We start from the raw sequence: 22,638 nt of genomic DNA, 5'->3' as shown, positions 1-22,638 counted from the left end.
TTCGATGCAAGATACAGGAAGCTTGGGGCTGGTGCACTGGGATGACCCAGAGGGATGGTATGGAGAGGGAGGTGGGAGGGGGGTTCAGGATGGGGAACACGTGTACACCCGTGGCGGATTCATGTTGATGTATGGCAAAACCAATACAATATTGTAATTAGCCTCTAATTAAAAAAAATAAAAAAAATAAAACACTGTGCTTTGTTATTCCACATTCTTTTAGCCTCATTATTCCAATGTCATCAAAATTCTTCCCATATAAATGCTCATAATATTACAGTACAAGGATTAATTATTAGTTATTCAATAATAACCCAATCATATAGATTATTTCTAGCATATTATTGTTGTTAGGAGGAATGCAGAGTGAATATTTTTGAACACAAAACTTTTATTTATATGCACATTCATTCACATATATGTATATTATATAGTATTTTCCTAGAATAATTTTCTTGTTATAAAATCTAGAACAGAGTTAAGACCTGCTGATCTATTTTGGTAATTTATCCTCCCCAAAATGTCCTGAAATTTTACATTTTCCTTCAGCAGTGTAAGAGAGTGTCTTTCTTACTGTTTCTGTACTGACATTCTTATTACTATTTTTTTCATTTCTTGGATTATTGGATTTCCTCTTCTGAGAATTTTCTTTCCTTTGTCTATCTTTATCTTAAGTTATTTCCTATTAATTTTTATAAACACTAATTATGGTTTTCTTTCTACTGGACTTTATTTTTGTAATTTATTTTATTGAAGTATAGTTGATTTTCAGTGTTGTGTTACTGCTGCTGTAACAAATCACTACAAACTTAGTGACTCAAAGCAGATGACCTCTTACCGTCCAAAAATGCATCTTCAGGGCTAAAATCAGGTGTCAACAGGCCTGAGTCCCCCCGGAAGGTTCTAGGGGGAACCTGCTTCCTTGTCCTTTCGTCTTCTAGAGATGCCTCTGTTCCTGACTGTGGCCTGTCCCTGGTATCTGCCTGTGTGGCTTCTGTTGTCACATCTACTACTGACTCTGACTCCCTGCGTCTGTCTTTTTATTTATTTATTCATTTATTTATTTCATTGAAGGATAATTGCTTTACAGAATTCTGCTGTTTTCTGTCAAGCCTCAGCATGAATCAGCCATAGGCACACATATATCCCCTCCCTCCTGAGTCCTCTCCCGCCTCCCTCCCCATCCCACCCCTCCAGGTTGACACAGAGCCCCTGTTTGAGTTTCCTGAGCCACACAGCACATTCCCGTCCGTCTCCTGGCCTTTCTGATCATCTCCTTTTTCTCTCCATTATTGACTCTTATGCTCTTTCTCTTACGCAAATGAAAGGAGGAGTTGTTTGGCTATTGAGTCTATAAATCTCAAAACACAAGTCTATTTATTTAAATAATTTATTTCTCTAGAATTATGAGCAAAAGCAATAGCCTTATCTATCTGGAGAGTTTGTGCAGAGCCATTTTCATATAAAAGGGCTGCACGGATCACTTAGAGAAAGCCTGATTTATGGAATGAAATTAAACATTTTCCACAGGAAAGTATTTTCTCTGAACATTTGCGGCTTTGTGCAATTACAGGCCTCTCAGTGTGGGTATAGAGAAGGTCGAAAACTTGGTTATAAAGCATTGCTTAGCTAAGTGTGCATGGCTTTAAGAAAAAACTGTGTGGGAGTGAGCATTCCCCACTGAGGGTGAGTCAGTGCTCTCTCTTTATTCCCCCATGGGGGCCTGTAAAATAGAAAAAGAAATTCTGATTCCATCTACAATTTTGGTGACTAACCATTAAGCATTTAACTTAATATCTGTATGTTCTCTAGAGACATGAAATGCTGTATGAGTACTAAATTATATTTGTAACTAATGGTTTAGTTCTAGGGTTTAAATAGTCATATTTGCAATTCTTTGGAAATATTTAAATATCACAGAGTCAGTATATGTTATGGATATTATAATATATTGCCAACTATTACAAAATTTTATTAGGTGTAGATTGAATGGGTGATTAGCACCTGCTATTAAGGAGACATTTTTATTCAGCCTATGTCATAAGAACTAATTTGTGTCTGCATATGAGTTACATTAGAGATATACTCTGGAAAAGGCAATGGCACCCCACTCCAGTACTCTTGCCTGGAAAATCCTATGGATGGAGGAGCCTGGTAGGCTGCAGTCCATGGGGTCGCTAAGAGTCGGACACGACTGAGTGACTTCACTTTCACTTTTCACTTTCATGCATTGGAGAAGGAAATGGCAACCCACTCCAGTGTTCTTGCCTGGAGAATCCCAGGGACGGCGGAGCCTGGTGGGCTGCCGTCTATGGGGTTGCACAGAGTCGGACACGACTGAAGTGACTTAGCAGCAGCAGCAGCAGATATACTCAGGATGCACGCATATACAAACCCATACATAAAGGTGATATAAATATAAGTATATTCTTACTGACTAGGTCTACAGTTTTTCTCAGCAACTTTTCTAGGTACCTTAGAACACCAATGCAGAGGCCTTGTTTTTGCCAGATAGAATATCTTGATATTTGTTTCTTGTCACTTTCTCCTTGATTTGGTTCTCTGACTAAAAGGAAATAATTACCTGTCACCACTGTTGTTTAGTCACTCAGTCATGTCTGACTCCTTTTTTTCCCCCTGGACTGTAGCCTGTCAGGCTCTTCTGTCCATGGGATTTCCCAGGCAAGAATACTCGAGTGGGTTGCCATTTCCTCCTCCAGGGGATCTTTCCGACCCAGGGATTGAACTGGCATCTCCTGCGTTGCAGGCAGGTTCCTTTCTACTGAGCCACCTGGGAAGCCCCCTGTAAGGAATAGAGCCACTGCACGTCCGTTCCTCTCATTCACTGTTTCATTCCTGCAGGTGCTGGATGGTTATTGGCCGCTATCCTTATGCCAAACCAAATAAAAAATATATTAACATAACCTGAGGGGGATGATCTGAGTCACCTCTTAGATTAGCTCAGAAGCCTTCTGACTGGACTCTTCATGTTCATTTCTGCTTCTTCTATTTCTTTTCACTTGGCCTGGGACCAGCTGTGTATAAACCTCTTCAGATTTGATAGACACCACCTAACTGCTTCTGACTTGCCTCACACCGTCTGAGAGAAAACCTCTTTCTTTTCCCGTGCACTGTACAATCCAGCCTGTGTGCAGTCTAGAATCATAAACACATTTTGTTGTTTGCTTCATCAGTCAATGAGACATTGTAAATATATTCATCTGTTCATACACTCATTTATCATTGATTGAGCACCTTCCTTGTTCCAGACACTATTTTATACTCTTCAGATAATTGATGGACTATACAGTTAAAAGAGAAAGACCACAAAAAGAAAAAGCCATATCCTAGTAACCCTGATGGTGTATCTGAGAGGCATTTTTTTTCTTTTGTAGAATGAGTCAATTTAAAAATGACTAAAAGACTAGTACCTTTTGATGTGCACTAAAACTGCTGGCGAATTAAGTCAAAAATTTTTTAAAGATGTTAGTTGGTTTCACTTAATATTATTGTGCTAGACTATTGGTAAGGATGGGCTTCCCAGGTGGCTCAGCAGTAAAGAATCCGCCTGCCACTGCAGGAGAAGCAGGAGACATGGGCTCGATCCCTGGGCTGGGAAGATCCTCTGGAGAAGAAAATGGCAACCTGCTCCAGTATTCTTGCCTGGAGAATCCCATGGACAGAGGAACCTGGTGGGCTACAGTCCAAGGGGTCACAAAGAGTTGGACACGATTGAGCACACATTCATGTTGATCAGTCGTGTCCGACTCTTTGCGACCCCATGGACTGCAGTCCACCAGGCTCCTCCATCCATGGGATTCTCCAGGCAAGAATACTGGAGTGGGTTGCCATTTCCTTCTCCAATTAGGACAGCACGTGACAACTGCCCAGATCTCTGCAGCTGATACAAGCCTACTTTTTGTTCATTTCTTAATCCACTGAAGTCAGGAGGTTCTCCTTGGTGTGTCTTCTCCATGTAGTGACTCAGAAATCTGTAATTGTCAGCTTTTTAGCTCCATCATTTTATAGCCCTTCAGTTCCAGGTACTTAGGTAAGGAAGTTCCCATGGGGTGTCTCCTTTTTAGAGCTAGAAGAGATAGAAACCACATCCTTCCACATTTTAGCAGCCAGATTTTAGTCTCCGTGTCCCACTGAAAGGCAAGGCTTAACAAAATAACTCCTATTTTTATTAATCTGATATAGATATCAGTTCATTTCCAATTTTGAATATTTCCAAGGTGTTCTTTTTTAAATTTTCTTTAGGTTAGCTCATAGTTGTTCTGTAATATTCTGCTTGTTTTCCAATATGCTAATTATTAATTAATCTATTTTTTAATTTTTGTTGTAATAGAGTATTTCTATCCTTAATAATTCATTCCTTCAATTTTCCTCAGATAATTTGGTATGCTGTATCCAACAGTTTGAATTGATTGCTTTTTATATACAAAGATAAATATATATGCATACACCTTTCTATGTGTATGTGCATACATATATATATATATATATATCTTTCTGTAGTTAAATTAAGATCATATATTTCTGTTAGTAACAGCTTTGACTGTCTCTTTAAAATTTGTATTATATTTCATTATTTCCAAAATTTCACAGTTAGATCTCCAGTTTTCTGTTGACCTGACAACTAATTAAATTTCACCTTCCCACCTGACTAAATTGTTTCTTCTCTACATATATAGGTGCATTAAATATATGTTGACTGTGTGTGTTAGTCGCTCAGTCATGTCCGACTCTTTGCAACACCATGGACTGTAGCCCACCAGGTTTCTCTGTCCATGGGATTCTCCAGGCAAGAATACTGAATTGGGTTGACATTTCCTCCTCCAGGGAATCTTCCTAACTCAGGGATCGAACCCAGGTCTCTTGAATTACAGGCAGCTTCTTTGCTGTCTAAGCCACCAGAGACTACTTAGTAGGATAAAAGAATCTTAAGTAAATGCAAAAACAGGTACAAGTTTCAACATGCAATAAAAACTATAAAGGAAATGAAAGATAAGTGAAAATAATACTCTGAGTCATTATTCACATTTGGGTAATCAAGAAAGCATTTCAGAGTAAATCATATTTAAACTGGGACCTGAATGATAATTAGGAGGCAGATGAGTATGGAGTTGCAAAAGCTCTTTGTAGGCAAAAGGAAAAGCATCTCTGAATACTCTGAGACAGGAAGGGATTTGATGAATTCCAAGAACTGTGAAAAGATAAATTCCCAAAGAACATCCTGTCTGAGTTCTTTCATCAAGAAAATGTGGATGGAAAACCCTGTCTCTGCCTGAAATTAAATTGATTTTGCCCTGCCTCTCACATATTAGGTTAGCTGGATTTAGAATTCTAGGTTACTCAGCAACTGAAGACATTATTGTATTTATTGTAATAAAGTTTCTTGTTGCTGCAGATTATAAGTCTACTGTTCATTTCTTTATATGTTTTTATTTCCCACTATCTGTCTGTGCTTTAATAATCTCGCCTAGCTTTTTTTTTTGTTTGTTTCTCAGTTTGTTTACAGTCTGACTAACTTTGAATATATTCTTATATTTTTATTTTGCTCAGTATTTTTGTGCAAATTTTTCTGGTCATTTTTCCCCCTCAATAACCTAGCATTGAGAGGTTGCGCTGTCAACAAAAAAGGCAAAATTTCACTTGGAGAAAACCACTTTTATCTTTGTTCCTTTACTTCCTGTTTGCTTCCCAGCAAGAGTCAACAGATATTTTGGGATTATAATACACAAAGCTTAAGAACAAAGTCCACATATGAGCTAAGGGTGACCAAGCAGAAAGATGAAAAGAACCCAACCTCTGGTGGCAATCACTGAGTTGTTCTATTCCCTCTGCATTACTGACACCTCACCTTACTATTTCATTTGATAATTAACTAACATAGCCTAGCCAGTTTGTCTTCCTATCCTGTTACATTTAATGTTTCACAAACGACTTACACCTGTTGTGTCATTTAAAGGTTACCATTCTTGGGAGAATGGAATTGAAACATGTATGATATCATATAAGAAAAGAATTGCCAGTCCAGGTTCGATGCAGGATACAGGATGCTTGGGGCTGGTGCACTGGGATGACCCAGAGGGATGGTACGGGGAGGGAGATGGGAGGGGGGTTCAGGATGGGGAACACATGTACACCCGTGGCGGATTCATGTTGATGTATGGTAAAACCAATACAATATTGTAAAGTAAAAAAAAAATAATAATAAATAAATGATAAATGGTTAAAAAAAATAAAGGTTACCATTCTGTGAAATTGCTATTGTATGCATTTTACAGATGAGGAAACTAGGATTTAAAAAGAAGTCAAAGTTAATGAAGCTTTTTTGTATTTTCAAAAAAATTGAATATTATTGGGAATATTGACATAACTGACTATTTAAGAGATTAGTAGATGCTCAGCAAACATTTTTTTTTTTGATCAGTTGCTTAGTTACCTGTCATACTGAATAAGCACAAATGGCATTGAATTCACACAAACTCCAGTGTTTGATTTTCAACCTGTGGACCTCACACACACACACACATCTACACATAGAAAAGACTGATGTAACATGTAGCTACTACATTGTGGCTTTGCACCCTTTTTGCTTAACTTTCTCAGGAAAGTTTCCATCATCTATTTTCCATCCATGGTATTTGTACTGTATTTCTTCTTTTGTAGAGAGTAGTTTTTATTGAGATGTAATTGACTTAATAATTTCACATAAGTTTAAGGTGTACAATGTGTTGATTTTATGCATTTATATATTGCAATATAATTACCACCATAGTGTTAACACCAACATTATATTACATAATTGTTTAGTTTTTGTGGTGAGAAAATTTAATACCTAGTCTTTTAGCAACCTTGGAGTATATAATACAGTGTTTTGACTATAATCATATCTCCCCAAGTGACAGCCATAGGAAAATGAGTGTTGGCCTTTGTGCCACCTGGAAGGAAGATTATGAGACAGATAAGAAAATGTAGGAAGTTTATTAGGGAGTACACCACCTATGGAGAAAGAGACCAAGTGGCAAAGGGCAGAGAGAACTAGGACCAGGGTAAAGTGATAACCTAGTACCTCTGAGTACCTCTGAAGCTGGGATAGATCTTGGGTGGTGGTTGTTCACTCACTCACTTGTGTCTGACTCTTTGCAACCCCATGGACTGCCATATGCTTGTTCTTCACTATCTCTCAGAGTTTCCTCAAACTCATGTCCATTGAGTCAGTGATACCGTGGACTGTAGCCCACCAGGCTCCTCTGTCCATGGGATTTCTCAAGCAAGAATACTAGAGTGGGTTGCTGTTCCCTTCTCCAGGAGACCTTCCTGACCCAGGGATCAAACCTGGGTCTCCTGCATTGCAGGTGGATTCTTTACCATCTGAGTCAATGGGAAGTGCATAGATCTCGGGAGCTATTGCAAATTGGGGTGAGAAGAGTAGCTCCTGACCAGGCTGCCCCGGAGAGGGGGTGTGGCTTAGCAAGGAGGTTTCTTACAGCCAAGGGGAAAGGGCAGCGATTAGACATTTCCAGTAACTGGTGGAATCCATCCTCCTTCCTGAAGGCGGCCCTGGAGGGCCCAGGACAGTATCCTCTCACCCCAGGTCTTTCCTGCTTATCAACCACCTTTCATAAATCATTCCCTCCTATCCACTTATTGGCTTATCTCTTAGTACTTGTCACAATGAGAAAATTTGCTTGTTTGATTGTCTCTAACCTATTATTTCTGCTGGATTCTAACATCTGTGAGGTTAAAGATCGTGTTACCTTGTTTACTTTTATGCTAGTCGTTTGCACATAGTAGACCGTAAGTGCTCATTGAATGAATGACTGATATTGTCTCAATTCTACAGAAAGCACTAAAACCACTCTATTTACATTTAACATATAAGATATTAAGTGAGCCCTCTAAAGATGCCACTTAAGACCACAGAAATGTTCTCATTTTAAACGTGTTATCGTTCACCAAGTATCATATGTGTTTATGGATAACACTGAATTCTACAGAAATATACATTCTTTTGATGTCTGTACTTCTTGAGGTCAGAATTGAAGATATAAATAGATACTGACATTTATCCTAATAAGCAGGTGGTGTAAGATATTTTTATAATGTACTTAATTTGGATGAGCATGTGAATTCTTTATTCAAGTAGATGCATTTGATTGTAATAACCATCCAATGTGTCTGAGTCAACTTTTGAGAAGAGAGAATCTGCTCTTGTTGATAGCATTATTACTCACAGCTGGAGTCTAACAAGGCTATCAACAGACCATGAGCAAGTTATTTTCAATTTTCTAAGTGCTTCTCTCTTTTAAATATAGTTGAATCATATAGTATACTGTTAATTTCAAGTTCTCTACATATCAATACACTATTATTATGCATGTTTGAAATTACAGATGCCAAAATTTTCTAATTTTCTATGATTATTTTTTAAAAATTGAACAAAATAACATAATAACTTAAAAGTTTGCCAATCTCATTTTGTTTTTCCTTCAAATTCATGCATGCAAATGAGCTTATTTGATGCATTTTACCAGCCTTTCACTTGTTATTTAATATTATAAGAAAATGCATTTTAATTCTGTCAGCTTGTCACAATCAAAATCAGTTAAACTTCAGGGACTTCCCTGGTGGTACAGTGGTTAGAACTTCACCTTCCAATGCAGCAGGTGTGGGTTCCCTAGTCAGGGAACTAAGATCCCACATACCTCATGGCCAAAAAACCAAAACATAAACAGAAGCAATATTGTAACAAACTCAATAAAGACTTTATAAATCAGATCAGATCAGATCAGTCGCTCAGTCATGTCCGACCCCTTGCGATCCCATGAATCGCAGCACACCAGGCCTCCCTGTCCAAAACCAATTCCTGGAGTTCACTCAGACTCACGTCCATCGAGTCAGTGATGCCATCCAGCCATCTCATCCTCTGTCATCCCCTTCTCCTCCTGCCCCCAGTCCCTCCCAGAGTCTTTTCCAGTGAGTCAACTCTTCACATGAGGTGGCCAAAGTACTGGAGTTTCAGCTTTAGCATCATTCCTTCCAAAGAAATCTCAGGGCTGATCTCCTTCAGAATGGACTGGTTGGATCTCCTTGCAGTCCAAGGGACTCTCAAGAGTCTTCTCCAACACCACAGTTCAAAAGCATCAATTCTTCGGCGCTCAGCCTTCTTCACAGTCCAACTCTCACATCCATACATGACCACAGGAAAAACCATAGCCTTGACTAGACAAACCTTTGTTGGCAAAGTAATGTCTCTGCTTTTGAATATGCTGTCTAGGTTGGTCATAACTTTCATTCCAAGGAATAAGCATCTTTTAATTTCATGGCTGCAGTCACCATCTGTAGTGATTTTGGAGCCCAGAAAAATAAAGTCTGACACTGTTTCCACTGTTGCGTGATCTATTTCCCATGAAGTGATGGGACCAGATGCCATGATCTTCGTTTTCTGAATGCTGAGCTTTAAGCCAACTTTTTCACTCTCCACTTTCACTTTCATCAAGAGGATTTTTAGGTCCTCTTCACTTTCTGCCATAAGGGTGGTGTCATCTGCATATCTGAGGTTATTGATATTTTTCCCGGCAATCTTGATTCCAGTTTGTGTTTCTTCCAGTCCAGCATTTCTCATGATGTACTCTGCATATAAGTTAAATAAACAGGGTGACAATATTGTCACTTTATAAATGGTCCACATTAAAAAGAAAATCTTAAAAAATGAAATCAGTTAAACTTCAACATTTCATGTATTCAGTTCAGTTCACTCACTCAGTCGTGTCCGACTCTTTGTGACCCCATGAACCGCAGCACGCCAGGCCTCCCTGTCCATCACCAACTCCCAGAGTCCACCCAAACCCATGTTCATCGGGTCAATGATGCCATCCAACCATCTCATCCTCTGTCATCCCCTTCTCCTCCTGCCCTCAATCTTTCCCAGCATCAGGGTGTTTTCCATTGAGTCAGCTCTTTGCATCAGGTGGCCAAAGTTTCAGCTTCAATCAAGATCAGTCCTTCCAATGAACACCCAGGACTGATCTCCTTTAGGATGGACTGGTTGGATCTCCTTGCAGTCCAAGAAACTCTCAAGAGTTTTCTCCAACACCACAGTTCAAAAGCATCAATTCCTCAGCACTCAGCTTTCTTTATGGTCCAACTCTCACATCCATACATGACCACTGGAAAAACCATAGCTTTGACTAGATGGACCTTTGTTGGCAAACTAGTGTCTCTGCTTTTCAATATGCCATCTAGGTTGGTCATAACTTTCCTTCCAAGGAGTAAGCGTCTTTTAACTTCATGGCTGAAATCACCATCTGCAGTAATTTTGGAGCCCAGAAAAATAAAGTCAGTCACTGTTTCCACTGTTTCCCCATCTATCTGCCATGAAGTGATGGGACAGGATGCCATGATCTTAGTTTTCTGCATGTTGAGCTTTAAGCCAACTTTTTCACTCTCCTCTTTCACTTTCATCAAGAGGCTCTTTAGTTCTTCTTCACTTTCTGCCATAAGGGTGGTTTCATCTGCATATCTGAGGTTATTGATATTTCTCCTGGCAATGTTGATTCCAGCTTGTGCTTCTTCCAGCCCAGAGTTTCTCATGATGTACTCTGCATATAAGTTAAATAAGCAGGGTGACAATATACAGCCTTGATGTACTCCTTTTCCTATTTGGAACCAGTCTGTTGTTCCATGTCCAGTTCTAACTGTTGCCTCTTGACCTGCATACAGATTTCTCGGGAGGCAGGTAAAGTCTTTCACCCTATGTAAATAGTCTAGGAGTTAGGTTTTCCAGGTGATGTAATGGTAAAGAATCCACGTGCTAATGCATGGGATGCAAGAGGCTAGGATTCAGTCCTTGGGTGGGAAAGATCTTCTGGAGGACGAAATGGCAACCCACTCCAGGATTCTTGCCTGGAAAATTCCATGGATAGAGGATCCTGGTGGGTTACAGTCCATGGAATCACAAAGAGTCAGACCTGACTGACCATACCATCATCCTAAACTGACTTTTTATATTTGTGTTTTTAAACTGATTTTTTAAAAATATCTTTAATAATGAAATATTTTTCTCCCAAAGTGCAATTCAGTTTTAATCTTTTTTTAGAACAAAGTAAAATGTATCCTATGAACATAATTTAAATATTTTGACTGTATATACCATTTGATATATTTTCTCGTAACGAAATGTGCCCAGGCTAGGCCAGGTTCGCTCGACCTCAGCTGTAAGCAAGATTCTCCTACTGGCCCAGACTGTTGTACCTCCAGGCATGTATCCTCCTTTTAAGTGCTAAAAATTCTACATCGCCTCTTCCCATCTGAGGAGACTGCTCACATTTCATTGCTCACTTATGTTTTGTCTACTTTTCTAAAACAATTACTGCTAAGAGTAAAGCTTACTACAGTTGGCATACACTAGCAGTCCTCAAACTTTGTGTTGAGTCATAAACATCTGGAGGGCTTGTCACCCAGTGTTGCTGGGTCCCAAGTCCTGAGCTTCTATTAATAATTAAGTAAATCTTGGCTGGAGTTCCCATGCTGCAGGCTTGGGGACCACTCACAGGGAATAGACATTGACTAACACACCCACCTCCTGGGCCTGAGGATAAGGTGACCTTCCCTGAACAAATGGCCTCACAGTGGATCATGAAGGCCACAGATCTACCTACAAGGATGACACATGCTTGGGGGAAATTTGTATTGCCAACAGCAAAGTTTTTCTTTCCTTTCTTCCTATCTGCACATCTCAAAGGTTGTTTATATTTACTTGTGCATGCTAAGTCACTTCGGTTCTGTCTGACTCTTTGCAACCCCTGGACTGTAGCCCACCAGGCTCCTCTGTCCATGGAATTCTCCAGGCAAGAATACTGAAGCAGGTTGCCATTTCCTCCTCCAGGGGATCTTCCTGACCCAGGGATTGAACCCATGTCTCTTAAGTCTCCTGCATTGGCAGGGAGATTCTTTACCACTAGTGCCACCTGAGAAGCTACTTATGTTTACTTAATTCCATTTAAACCAAATTAAGTGAACTGTACAAGCCTAAAGCCACAGCATGGATGGAGAAATAGTTTTACTAAATTGCAAAGGTATTTAGGTAGTTGCAACGAGGTGCATAATTCCTGAGAAAAAGCCATCCTTTTACAAATTGTGACAACCCTTCCATTAAGCTCTGCATTATTTTTGTGGCAGATTCTTTATGTTTGTGACAGATCAAGAAAATCTGTCATTAAATGCTCCATTTTCATTCCAAATAATAGAACTGTGTTCCCTGTTGCATATCTCAATGTGAAGCCATCAGGTATATAATTTGGCATTGGGAAATTGTATTCTGAAGGGAAGAAAGGAGAAGTCTGTTTGCATTCTATTAATAAATGTGGTTTGGGGTGTCATTTGCTAAAACACTGCTGTGAAGCCATAAACTGCACTGTTACGGTGAGGCAGAGGAAGGGATTGTGGGTCTGCCTGTCAGCAGGTGTCTAGCTACCTGTCGAGGTCTCTTTCCAGCTGCCATCAGCATTGCTGGGGTTTAAATATCACTGGTTGTGATTCTGACTCCTGTGAGGGGCCAGGCGTTGCAGGACAGCGGCAAGATTCCAGGAGTCTCTCAGCTGTCTGATATTCACATTGTCAGGGGACACTGGAAAGTGTGATGGGTGACTGGTTGTCATGGAGCCCTTCTCTGCCTTTTCCTGAGAGTGGTCAGTACTTTCTCCCCAGGTCCTGCCCTGCAGTCCACACCTTCTTCCCACCTCTGCAGGACTTTCACCTGTTCTAATTGGAGTTCTGAGTCTCATGGAGGCTGAGAGGCCGCCAGTAATAAATGGTGTGATAGCACAGTTCACTTCACACCAGCTTTTCTTCCCTGTGATAACATGTGCTTCACATTCTTTTGTGTTTTCCTTTACTTAATAGAGTATTTGGAGATATCATGTCCATATACAAAAGGCTGCCATATTATATTTAATGACTTAATGGCTTTTTATTTAATCAGCTCTATATGATGGTATGACATTCATTTCTAATCATTCACTATTAACAGAAAAAGAATTCTGTACTACATATCCACATGGACACAGCATTTCACCCAACCATGTTGTCTATCTGTAGAACACATTTCTGGAAGCAGAATGGCTGGGTTGGGGTTTACATACATTTTTCATTTTAAAGAATTTGGCAAAATATTTCCATTAATCATGATTTTGTGATGTTTTACCAACAGATTATCTTATCACACTTAATCCTGCCAGTCTGAAGACTTGAGGAACAGCACCTTGATGTGTTTTCTTTCATTATACTTTTTTTTTATATATAATTGTAGACTGAGTGCAGGAGAAGGGGTGACAGAGGATGAGATGGTTGGATGGCATTACCAATGCAATGGACATGAGGTTGAGCAAACTCTGGAAGATGGTGAAGGATAGGGAAGCCTGGCACGCTGCAGTCCATGGGGTCACAGAGTCAGACGGGACTGAAACACCTTAGCACGCACTCACATAAGAAATAGTATGGAGAGATCTGTGTGTATTTTCTCTAGATTCCCCCCATGGTATCACCTTACAAAACTATGGTCGGATATTACAATCAGGATATCAACATCAATGCAGTCAAAACACAGAACTTTTCATCAAGATGAGGATCCCTGATCTGCCCTCACCACATCCCCTGCTCGCCTGAAACTGCCCTCCCCTCCAACCTTGATCCCCAGCAGCCATGAATCTCTCCTGCATTTCTGTAATTTTGTCTTGTCAGTATGTTACAGAAATTGGAAAGGTGTTTCCTGAGTTTTGGATGAGGATGAATGGCTTTCAATGTTTAAGATATTCTGTATGCTTTCCTGTGAACTCTGACCTTCCATATTTTATATGAAGTTAACTGGTATAGACTTCATATAACTCATTAGTAAGAGACCTGTCCCTTGTTACAGCATTTTCTGTGTAGGACAGACTATTTTATTAGCTATACACACACTGTATACCTATTATGATTAAATTTATTATTCTGTGATCTCATGATGGTATATAGAAAACCTTTCCCCATTGGCAATTTAAAAAAAGTATCTAAGTTTTTGTCCAGTGTTTTCCAATACTTTATGGCTTTTTAAAACTATTAAATCTGATTCTTTTTTATTAGTGGTAGTAATAGTATATGAGTAAAGGTCTCCCAATTGTCTACCTAGTTGTCCCCAAAATTTTTGACCATACATTTTTAACTAGTGCCCTCTCATGTGCTTTTCTATGTGTATTATATATTATTTGTATTTTGTATGCATTATTTTTATAAGTACTATGACAGTGTTTTTCAGGAAGTTAAAGAAATGTTCTGAGACTTTCCTAAAGTACTATAACATTATGAGGAACTAGAGGCTTTTTTTTTCTTCATAGTATTAATAAAGATGTTTTCAACAATTACAATATTGTTAATTTTGCACAGCAAACTTGAACTAAAAATGAAAAGCTATGTTAATTCCAATCTGAAGCCAATTAATGTAACCTGTTAATTCATTTCTTTACAGTATTGATTATAACAAAGTTGGTTAGGAATCAGTCCCTTCATGGTGGATTCACTCTGGTTTCTTCCCAGATGGGTCCCTTACTTCAGATCTCTGAGCCACATTCACGTGCTTTCGGCATGAATATGGCAGCACTAAAACTTTTTTCTTAGAGAAATAACTAAAACCAGATAGTCTGCTAACTTTTAATACTTAGACTGATTTATCAGATGAACAGTTCTTCTTGTTCTTATTTTTATTACATCTTATTCTTCCTTTATGGATACAAGATTTCTTTTGGAAAACATACATAAAAACTAAATTTGCATAACATGAAAAATGGGTCATTCACTCAAGTGCATAAAGAGTTGCACTGTATTTTAGCCATACAGAAATACATCTTCCACCTATCGTAATATGCTAATCATAATACAGAAAATATGGAAAAGACCCTGATGCTAGGAAAGATTGAGGGCAGGATGAGAAGAGGGTGACAGAGGATGAGATAGTTGGATGGCGTCACTGACTCAATGGACAGGAGCTTGAGCAAACTCTAGGAGATGGTGAAGGACAGGGAAGCCTGGCGTGCTGCAGTCCATGGGGTCACAAAGAGTTGGATACAACTGGGTGACTGAACAATGACAATCATAATGTTTAACTGCAGAAAGGTAGAGTTCCAGATGAAAAGATACCCATCTGAATTCTTCCTAAAGTGTTCTTCTGTTTTTTCAAAAGAAGTTGCCCATCCTCTGATTTTATCAGAGCAAGCTATAAATAACAGGATCCTTGTTTTCTTTTGAAAGGAACTCGTGGACCTTCAGCATGCCTACTGTAAGCTAAGCAGACAGTACCAGGCAAAGACAGCAGAACTGACTCACGCCAACAACCTCGTGGATCAAAATGAAGCTGAAGTGAAGAAACTGAGACTTCGAGTAGAAGAACTAAAATGGGGACTCAACCAAAAAGAAGACAAGGTACTTTTTAAGTGGAACACATTTTAGATAGATTCAAAATAGCATTTGATAGCGTAGAAAAAGCATTTTCTTTTTTATTAGCAAATGGCATTACTTGATATAAAAACTTCACATTTTAAATTTGAAATCAACTAAAAGCATAAGGAAAGAGGAAAATATTACATAGACAACATGCTTGTTTTGTAGTGTTAGTTGGGCATTTGCTACATATGCCCTATAGCTTCAGATACGTTTTAGCTTGGGGGTGTGTGTGGGTGGGCGTGGTATCATTGGTGTCATTAAAACTTGATTTTTTTAATGTACTTTTGAAGATTTTATTTGTTATAGTGCTGTGTTTCATATTGATGATGAATATGATAAATATAGCAGTTTTATCATATCAATTTTAGGTTGATTTTGAACATATGTTTGATTAATATACACTGAAGATTGTAGGTGAGTGCTTAGGCTTAAAGAATAAGTTATTTGTGTATTGGCCTTGATATAAAAGTTTATCTCAGTTATAGTCCTTTTTTTTTTTAGCACAAAACTTGATGTTTTAATGGAAATCAGATATATAGAGACATCCAGAGGAGCAGTTAATGCTGGAGATATAAATCTGGTGGTGGTCATGTGTTAATACACAATATTTAAAACCACAAGACTGGCTGAGATTATTGAACAAATAATAGACAAAATCCTTAGGACTCTTTGAACAAAAAGTGTTAGTAGCTCAGCTGTGTCCAACTCTTTGCAACCCTATGGACTGTAGCCCGTCAGGCTCCTCTGTCCATGGAATACTCCAGCAAGAATACTGAAGTGGGTTGCCATTCCCTTCTCCAGGGTATCTTCCCGACCTAGGGATCGAACCCAGGTCTCCCACATTGCAGGCAAATGTGTCTACTAAAATACAGCCCTTTCACAGTCCCTCCTGTCCTTCCTACACATTCACATAATAAATATCTCCTATTTGTTTTGCCAAAAAAAAAAGTTTGTGTTTTAAGCTTTAATTTTACATCTTATAGAAACATAATGTATGTTGTGATTATGATATGATATATATATCCTCTCCAGTGCTTTCTGATGTTCAAAGAACGTAGGCAGCTCAGTTATGTCGTGAAACGTCAACTACCTAATGGTCTATGGCATGTTTAAGAATGTGATACCTTAATGGTACACCTGTGACCGGGAGGATTTCAGCTGCAGTTACAAACAACACAGAGAGTTTTCCTGAGAGAAACAGTGCCCCTGTCAGTGTGAGAGCGTCCGTCACCCATGGCGGCAGCTACTTCAGATGGGGTTCCAGGCATTGCGTCTGCTCCTGTCGGCCAATTTTCGAGGCAAAAATAATTAGTTCCCTGGTTTAAAAAGTGTGTTTGCAGATACTGCCAAACAGTTGGAAATTAAAAAAAGAAAATGGAAATTGTTTTTCCAAGGGGTGATTCAATAACAGAGCACAGTCCCCCTTTGAAGATTTAATTTTTCATCCAATCTGTTTGCAGTCAAGCAAACCAGATCTTCTTATCTAATAACATCCATGAAAATAGAATTATTTGACCAGTGTGAGGCTCACATATCACCCCCTGATCTGACTATAGCTGACTTGTCCATGGGCATTTTATCCTTGATGTCTCTTTTTATGAAGACGTACATGTTCTTTTTAATGATGTACATGAGTGGTGAAGCTGGACTGTGGAAGAATAAGTCAGAAGAGGAATAGAGGCAGTCTCACGAGAGTGGTTTGGGGTTTTTACCTCATTGTAGCCTTTATTCCTGTGAATGGTTTTGATATACATGCATTTGTTGCAGGAGGTGGTAAATAAACCTTTGTGTTTGCCAATATCGGCTTTAAGAAATTGCTTGGGACTGAATCATCAGGAAGGAAACTGTGATAATACGCAGTGTTCCAGGGCTAATGAAGTACTAGTTCCCAGAGATCCGATTCAGCCGTCTAATTGTGGAATGTTAAAAACAGCTGTGGTCTTCAGAAGGCTTATATTAGTTGCCCCTCCCTGTGAGAGACTCAGTCTCCCCACATCATCAATGTCAGTCTTGGCACGTGTGACGTTTGCTTTGCTCAAGAAGCAGAAGCTCCGTGTGCCACTCACCATCCAGAGCTTTGCGAACCCAACATGCCTCTTCTCCCATGTATCTTTTCCTGCCGTCTCTCATGTCATGAGGCTAGCAGGTCCAAAATTCACATCATTCTCTCAGCACGAATTCTGAAACAGGAAGGCTATGGAGCAGAGCCCTTATGGACCCAGACGGATCCACATGGGTAAAACAAAAGTCAATATTTATTGTGGTAAGCCACTGACATTTTGGATTTGTTTGTTACTATAGGAAAACTTAGCTAAGGCTGGCTGGTATAGTCCTTCAAACAAAAATGGCCTGTTAAAATTACATGACATTGGCTCTGGTGCTATCTGCAGGTGGTAAGAAAGCTTATGGCAGGTGAGAATGACGGCAGCCCATTTTGTGGAGTCTCAAAAGCTTTGGTACATTATTTCCTATAATGCCTTGGAAAGCAGATGATGGACAGAATGAGCTTGTGGTTTTTAGATGAATAGGTATGTGGCTAATACTTTTGTTTGTTTGTCTGCTACTATTGCCTTTGACAAGTACCCAAAGGAAAGATGAATTCAGAAAAGACTTGTTGAATTTTCAAAGAGATATGTAAGGTAATACAGAAATTTAAGTACTTCTGTGACTGCCAGGGTCTGATTTTCATTTGCAAACGCTGAGACAGAAAACTAAGCATGGCTTTGAGCAATGAACATTATTTAAGGTTGAGCTTTTAAGCAAGGGCCAATTCAGTGGTGTGGCTTTCAAGCCTGTTGTTAAAAGCTCTTCATTAAGGTCATTTTCTGTAAACCCTTGAAGTTGAATAAAATGGCACAGGGAGAAGACAGATTGTGCCTCTCCCAGAATATCCCACAGATTCAAGGCAACTACCGGTAGCTCAGAGACAATCGTCTGCCAGAGAATTATACATGGGACAGCTGACCTGTGGAATTTACTGAATTCAAAAGAAAAACAAAAAGGCTGTAAGCTTTTGTGAAAAATATGCTGACAAATGAGTTTCCAGCCTGCGATAAAAGAGACTGATTTCTCAAGATCTAAAAGAACCTTCAGTTCCTCCAAAGGTTGTGGGCTGAGCAATGCTGTCAACACCAGAACACAGGGAGTAATGTCCAGAGCTGTATTCAGATATGGACACAGCATGTAGTGAGGAAAGACCAACTACAGAACAACGCCAAGGACATTAGAAAAGCAGTGACTCGGCAACTGTTATCAGGAGGCTTGCTCAGCATGCATTAGGCTTAGTTGCTCAGTTGTGTCTGAGTCTTTGTGACCCCATGGACTGTAGCCTGATAGGCTGCTCTGTCCACAGGATTCTCCAGGCAAGAATACTGGAGTGGGTTGCCATTTCCTCCTCCAGGGGAATCTTCCCAACACAGGGATTGAACCCGTGTCTCCTGGGTCTCCTGCATTGGCAGGCAGATTCTTTACCACTGAGCCACCTGGGAAGGCCCAGGCAAAACCCAACAGCTTTCCCCATGAGCAAGATATGAGCTTCTTGAAATATCTGCCAAGTTAGATTTTATAAATAGCTTCTATTTTCTCTTATCAGTATGAAAGTTTTTATTGTAATTTTCTTGCCATAGTTGCAGTGTATGATGTTGAGGGTATGAATTACTTGCCTTTTGAGCACATAGATTTCTGGAACAAGAGAAGGCATATTGAGATGTGATATAGATTGCAGATTTTCGAGGCCTAGGCTGTGATTGAAAGGTTGCTTGGGTAATTTCTCTTGGGGAAGGAGTGAAAGTGTACAGGTGTGTATTTTATACTACTTGTTGCCCCATCTGTGCAAGGAATACAGTTCCCAAGCATAAATGGTGGGCATGTGACTTGTTTGGCAAATGGAATTTGTGGGGTTTTGAAATAGAATCTTTTGAAACTATAATTCCTTGTAGATAAGTATTTGGACATACTTCATGTTTGAAACTTAAAAATAGATGTTGAAATACACGTTCAAAACATAAAATAGTTCAATGTTCTGCACCTCTACATCCAACCAGTTGATCACCGGGGGTGACTGATCCAAAGGAGGATCAACTCTCATGGGTCTGTAATCTGGATTACTTAATTGCAGTTGTCAGTCTTCAGTTTTTCTCTGATTAAAGGTCATCCCTCTTTCTGATGGCTGGGCATGAAAATATTCCTTATGGAAATAAGATTTCACGTTAGATAGCAGCCAACATTTCTGTAATTTGACTTATCATTGAGAAGCAAAGAAAATTCTGTCAGTTTCACTGCTGAGCTTTTTAATTTCACAGTAGCAAATTCTTCAAATTGCAATTAGTTGAGATTAATGTTTAACTGGAACTGTCAAATACAAAGTTCCTGACTCCCACAAGTCAACAAATTTTAAATAAATGAAAATGAGATATTAATCCTCTATACAGTAGACAGAAATAGATATTTGGAGGCCCATGAGAGAAACCCAGGGTCTGATTAAAGGAAGGAGCAAATTAAAAAATTCTTTTTTTGAACGAGTTGGTTTTCTTTAAGCAAATTACCCCCAAGTCTAATTTGACATGTGTTTATTAGAAGTTAAACATTCTTTTCTCATCATTTCATTGAAGTCTTTCTGTGAATATATATATTACATTATATGATGGTAAAATTTAATTGAGACTTCACTACTGTAAGGCAGAAATAATTACATATATATCCACATTAAAATACCAAAATAACTGACCACTGTAATAAATATGGTGTGAAAAGCAGCCTAATGAATAATATAATGATGTAGTAACCAAAGTTAGTAGAGACCAAAAAGGCAGTACCTAAGAAGCAAGGAGTATAATATAAACAATTACTATGACACATGGGTACTTTACACTGTATGACTAGTATTAAGAAGACTGAAGGACTGAATGAGATAAGGCTTGCCAAGGACTATTTTAAATTTTTCAAAGCAATACCATATCATATAAAGAAAGAAAAAGAAAAAAAAATCAGCTATTATCTTACTGTCATATCCTGTTACTGCAGTGTATATTAACTTCAAATGCCCCGGCAATTTTATGCAGAGGTGCAGTCCTCATTCACAAATAATATACTCAGTCGGTTACCATAGCTTTCTTGCTGCTGTGTACTTTTCATACTTGCTATTTCAAGGAAAGGTGTAATATTTATCTCCTTGTTTATAAATTATTTAATAAACCAACCCTTTTTTACTGAATGTCATTTGTATTTTTTTTTCACAACATAACTTTACCGTGACTATTGTCATGTACAGTTGACCCTTGAACAACACGGGCTTGAACTGTGTGGGTCCACTTAATAGGAAGATATGTTTCAATAGTAAATACTACAGTACAGCCCAGTCCATGGTTGGTTAAAAGTGCAGACATATAGGGCAAATGGTAAGTTATAGGATGATTAACTTCCAAATTCAAGATTCAAAAGTACAGACCTTTTATCCCCCACTGGGAAGAAAAAGTCTTCTAAGTGGGATTGCATGACCCAGATAACCACAATGGTGTATCACTCACCCAGAGCCTGATATCCTGGAATGCAAAGTCAACTGGGCCTTAGGCAGCATCAACACGAACAAAGCTAGTGGAGGTGATGGAATTCCAATGGAGCTTTTTCAAATCCTGAAAGATGATGCTGTGAAAGTGCTGCACTCTGTATGCCAGCAAATTTGGAAAACTCAGCAGTGGCCACAGGACTGGAAAAGGTCAGTTTTCATTCCAATCCCAAAGAGAGGCAATGCCAAAGAATGTTCACACCACCGCACAATGGCATTCATCTCACACGCTAGGAAAGTAATGCTTTAAGTTCTCCAAGCCAGGCTTCAACAGTACGTGAACCATGAACTTCGAGATGTTCAAGTTGGATTTAGAAAAGGCAGAGGAACCAGAGATCAAATTGCCAACATCTGTTGGATCATGAAAAAAGCAAGAGAGCTCCAGAAAAACATCTACTTCTACTTTATTGACTGTGCCAAAGCCTTTGACTGTGTGGATCACAACAAAATGTGGAAAACTTTTAAAGAGATAGGAATACCAGACCACCTTTACCTGCCTCCTGAGAAATCTGTATGCAGGTCAAGAAGCAACAGTTAGAACTGGATGTGGAACAACAGACTGGTTCCAAATCAGGAAAGGAGTGTGTCAAGGCTGTATTATTGTCACTCTGCTTATTTAACTTATATGCAGAGTACTCATGCCAAATGCCGGGCTGGATGAAGCACGTGCTGGAATCAAGATTGCCCGGAGAAATATCAATAACCTCAGATATGCAGATGATACCACCCTATGGCAGAAAAAAAAAAAGAGGAACTAAAGAGCCTCTTGATGAAAGTGAAAGAGCAAAATGAAAAAGTTGGCTTATAGCTCAACATTAAAAAAACTAAGATCATGGCATCCAGTCCCATCACTTCATGGCAAATAGATGAGGAAACAATGGAAACAGTGAGAGACAGTGATTGCAGCCATGAAGTTAAAAGACGCTCGCCCCTTGCAAGAAAAGCTATGAGCAAACTAGCCAGCATATTAAAAAGCAAAGACGTTACTTTGCCAACAAAGGTCTGTCTAGTCAAAGCTATGGTTTTTCCAGTATTCATGTATGGATATGAGAGTTGGACTATAAAGAAAGCTGAGTGCCAAAGAATTGATGCTTTTGAACTGTAGTGTTGGAGAAGACTCTTGTGAGTCTTGTACTATAAGGAGATCCAACCAGTCCATCTTAAAGAAATAAGTCTTGAATATTCATTGGAAAGACTGATGCTGTAGCTGAAACTCCAGTACTTTGGCCACCTAATGGGAAGAACTGACTCATTGGAAAAGACCCTGATGTTGGGAAAGCTTGAAGACAGGAGGAGAAGGGGACAACAGAGGATGAGATGGTTGAATGGCATCACCGACTTATTGGACATGAGTTTGAGCAAGCTCTGGGAGCTGTTGATAGACAGGGAAGCCTGGTGTGCTACAGTCCACAGGGTCACAAAGAGTCAGGCACAACTGAGTGACTGAACTGAATGAACAGAAGTAGGATTATTTACTTAAAGGATATGACTATAATATGGCTCTTGATACATTCAGAATTACTAATTTTCTTTGCCTATAAATGACATGGAGAAGGCAATGGTACCCCACTCCAGTACTCTTGCCTGGA

The 22,638-nt window shown here is 39.2% G+C and overlaps 1 protein-coding gene across 7 annotated transcripts in view; it reads left to right on the top strand.

The window, feature by feature from the left end:
* The window catches only part of CCDC102B (coiled-coil domain containing 102B), a 278,297-nt gene that overhangs the window by 185,110 nt on the left and 70,549 nt on the right, over positions 1 to 22,638 (top strand). For all 7 annotated transcript variants that reach the window (XM_086372206.1, XM_086372204.1, XM_086372209.1 and 4 more), the window contains one exon: positions 15,295 to 15,465. In XM_086372206.1, coding sequence (XP_086228332.1) covers positions 15,295 to 15,465 — 171 coding nt within the window. The remainder of the gene's footprint in view (positions 1 to 15,294; positions 15,466 to 22,638) is intronic.

This window comes from Bos grunniens, chromosome 24, assembly GCF_055505025.1.
Source record: "Bos grunniens cultivar Pamir isolate PY7600 chromosome 24, Bosgru_T2T1.0, whole genome shotgun sequence".
Taxonomy (NCBI): domain Eukaryota; kingdom Metazoa; phylum Chordata; class Mammalia; order Artiodactyla; family Bovidae; genus Bos; species Bos grunniens.
The sequence above is the reverse complement of the archived record's forward strand: the minus strand, read 5'-3'. Positions and strand labels throughout refer to the sequence as shown.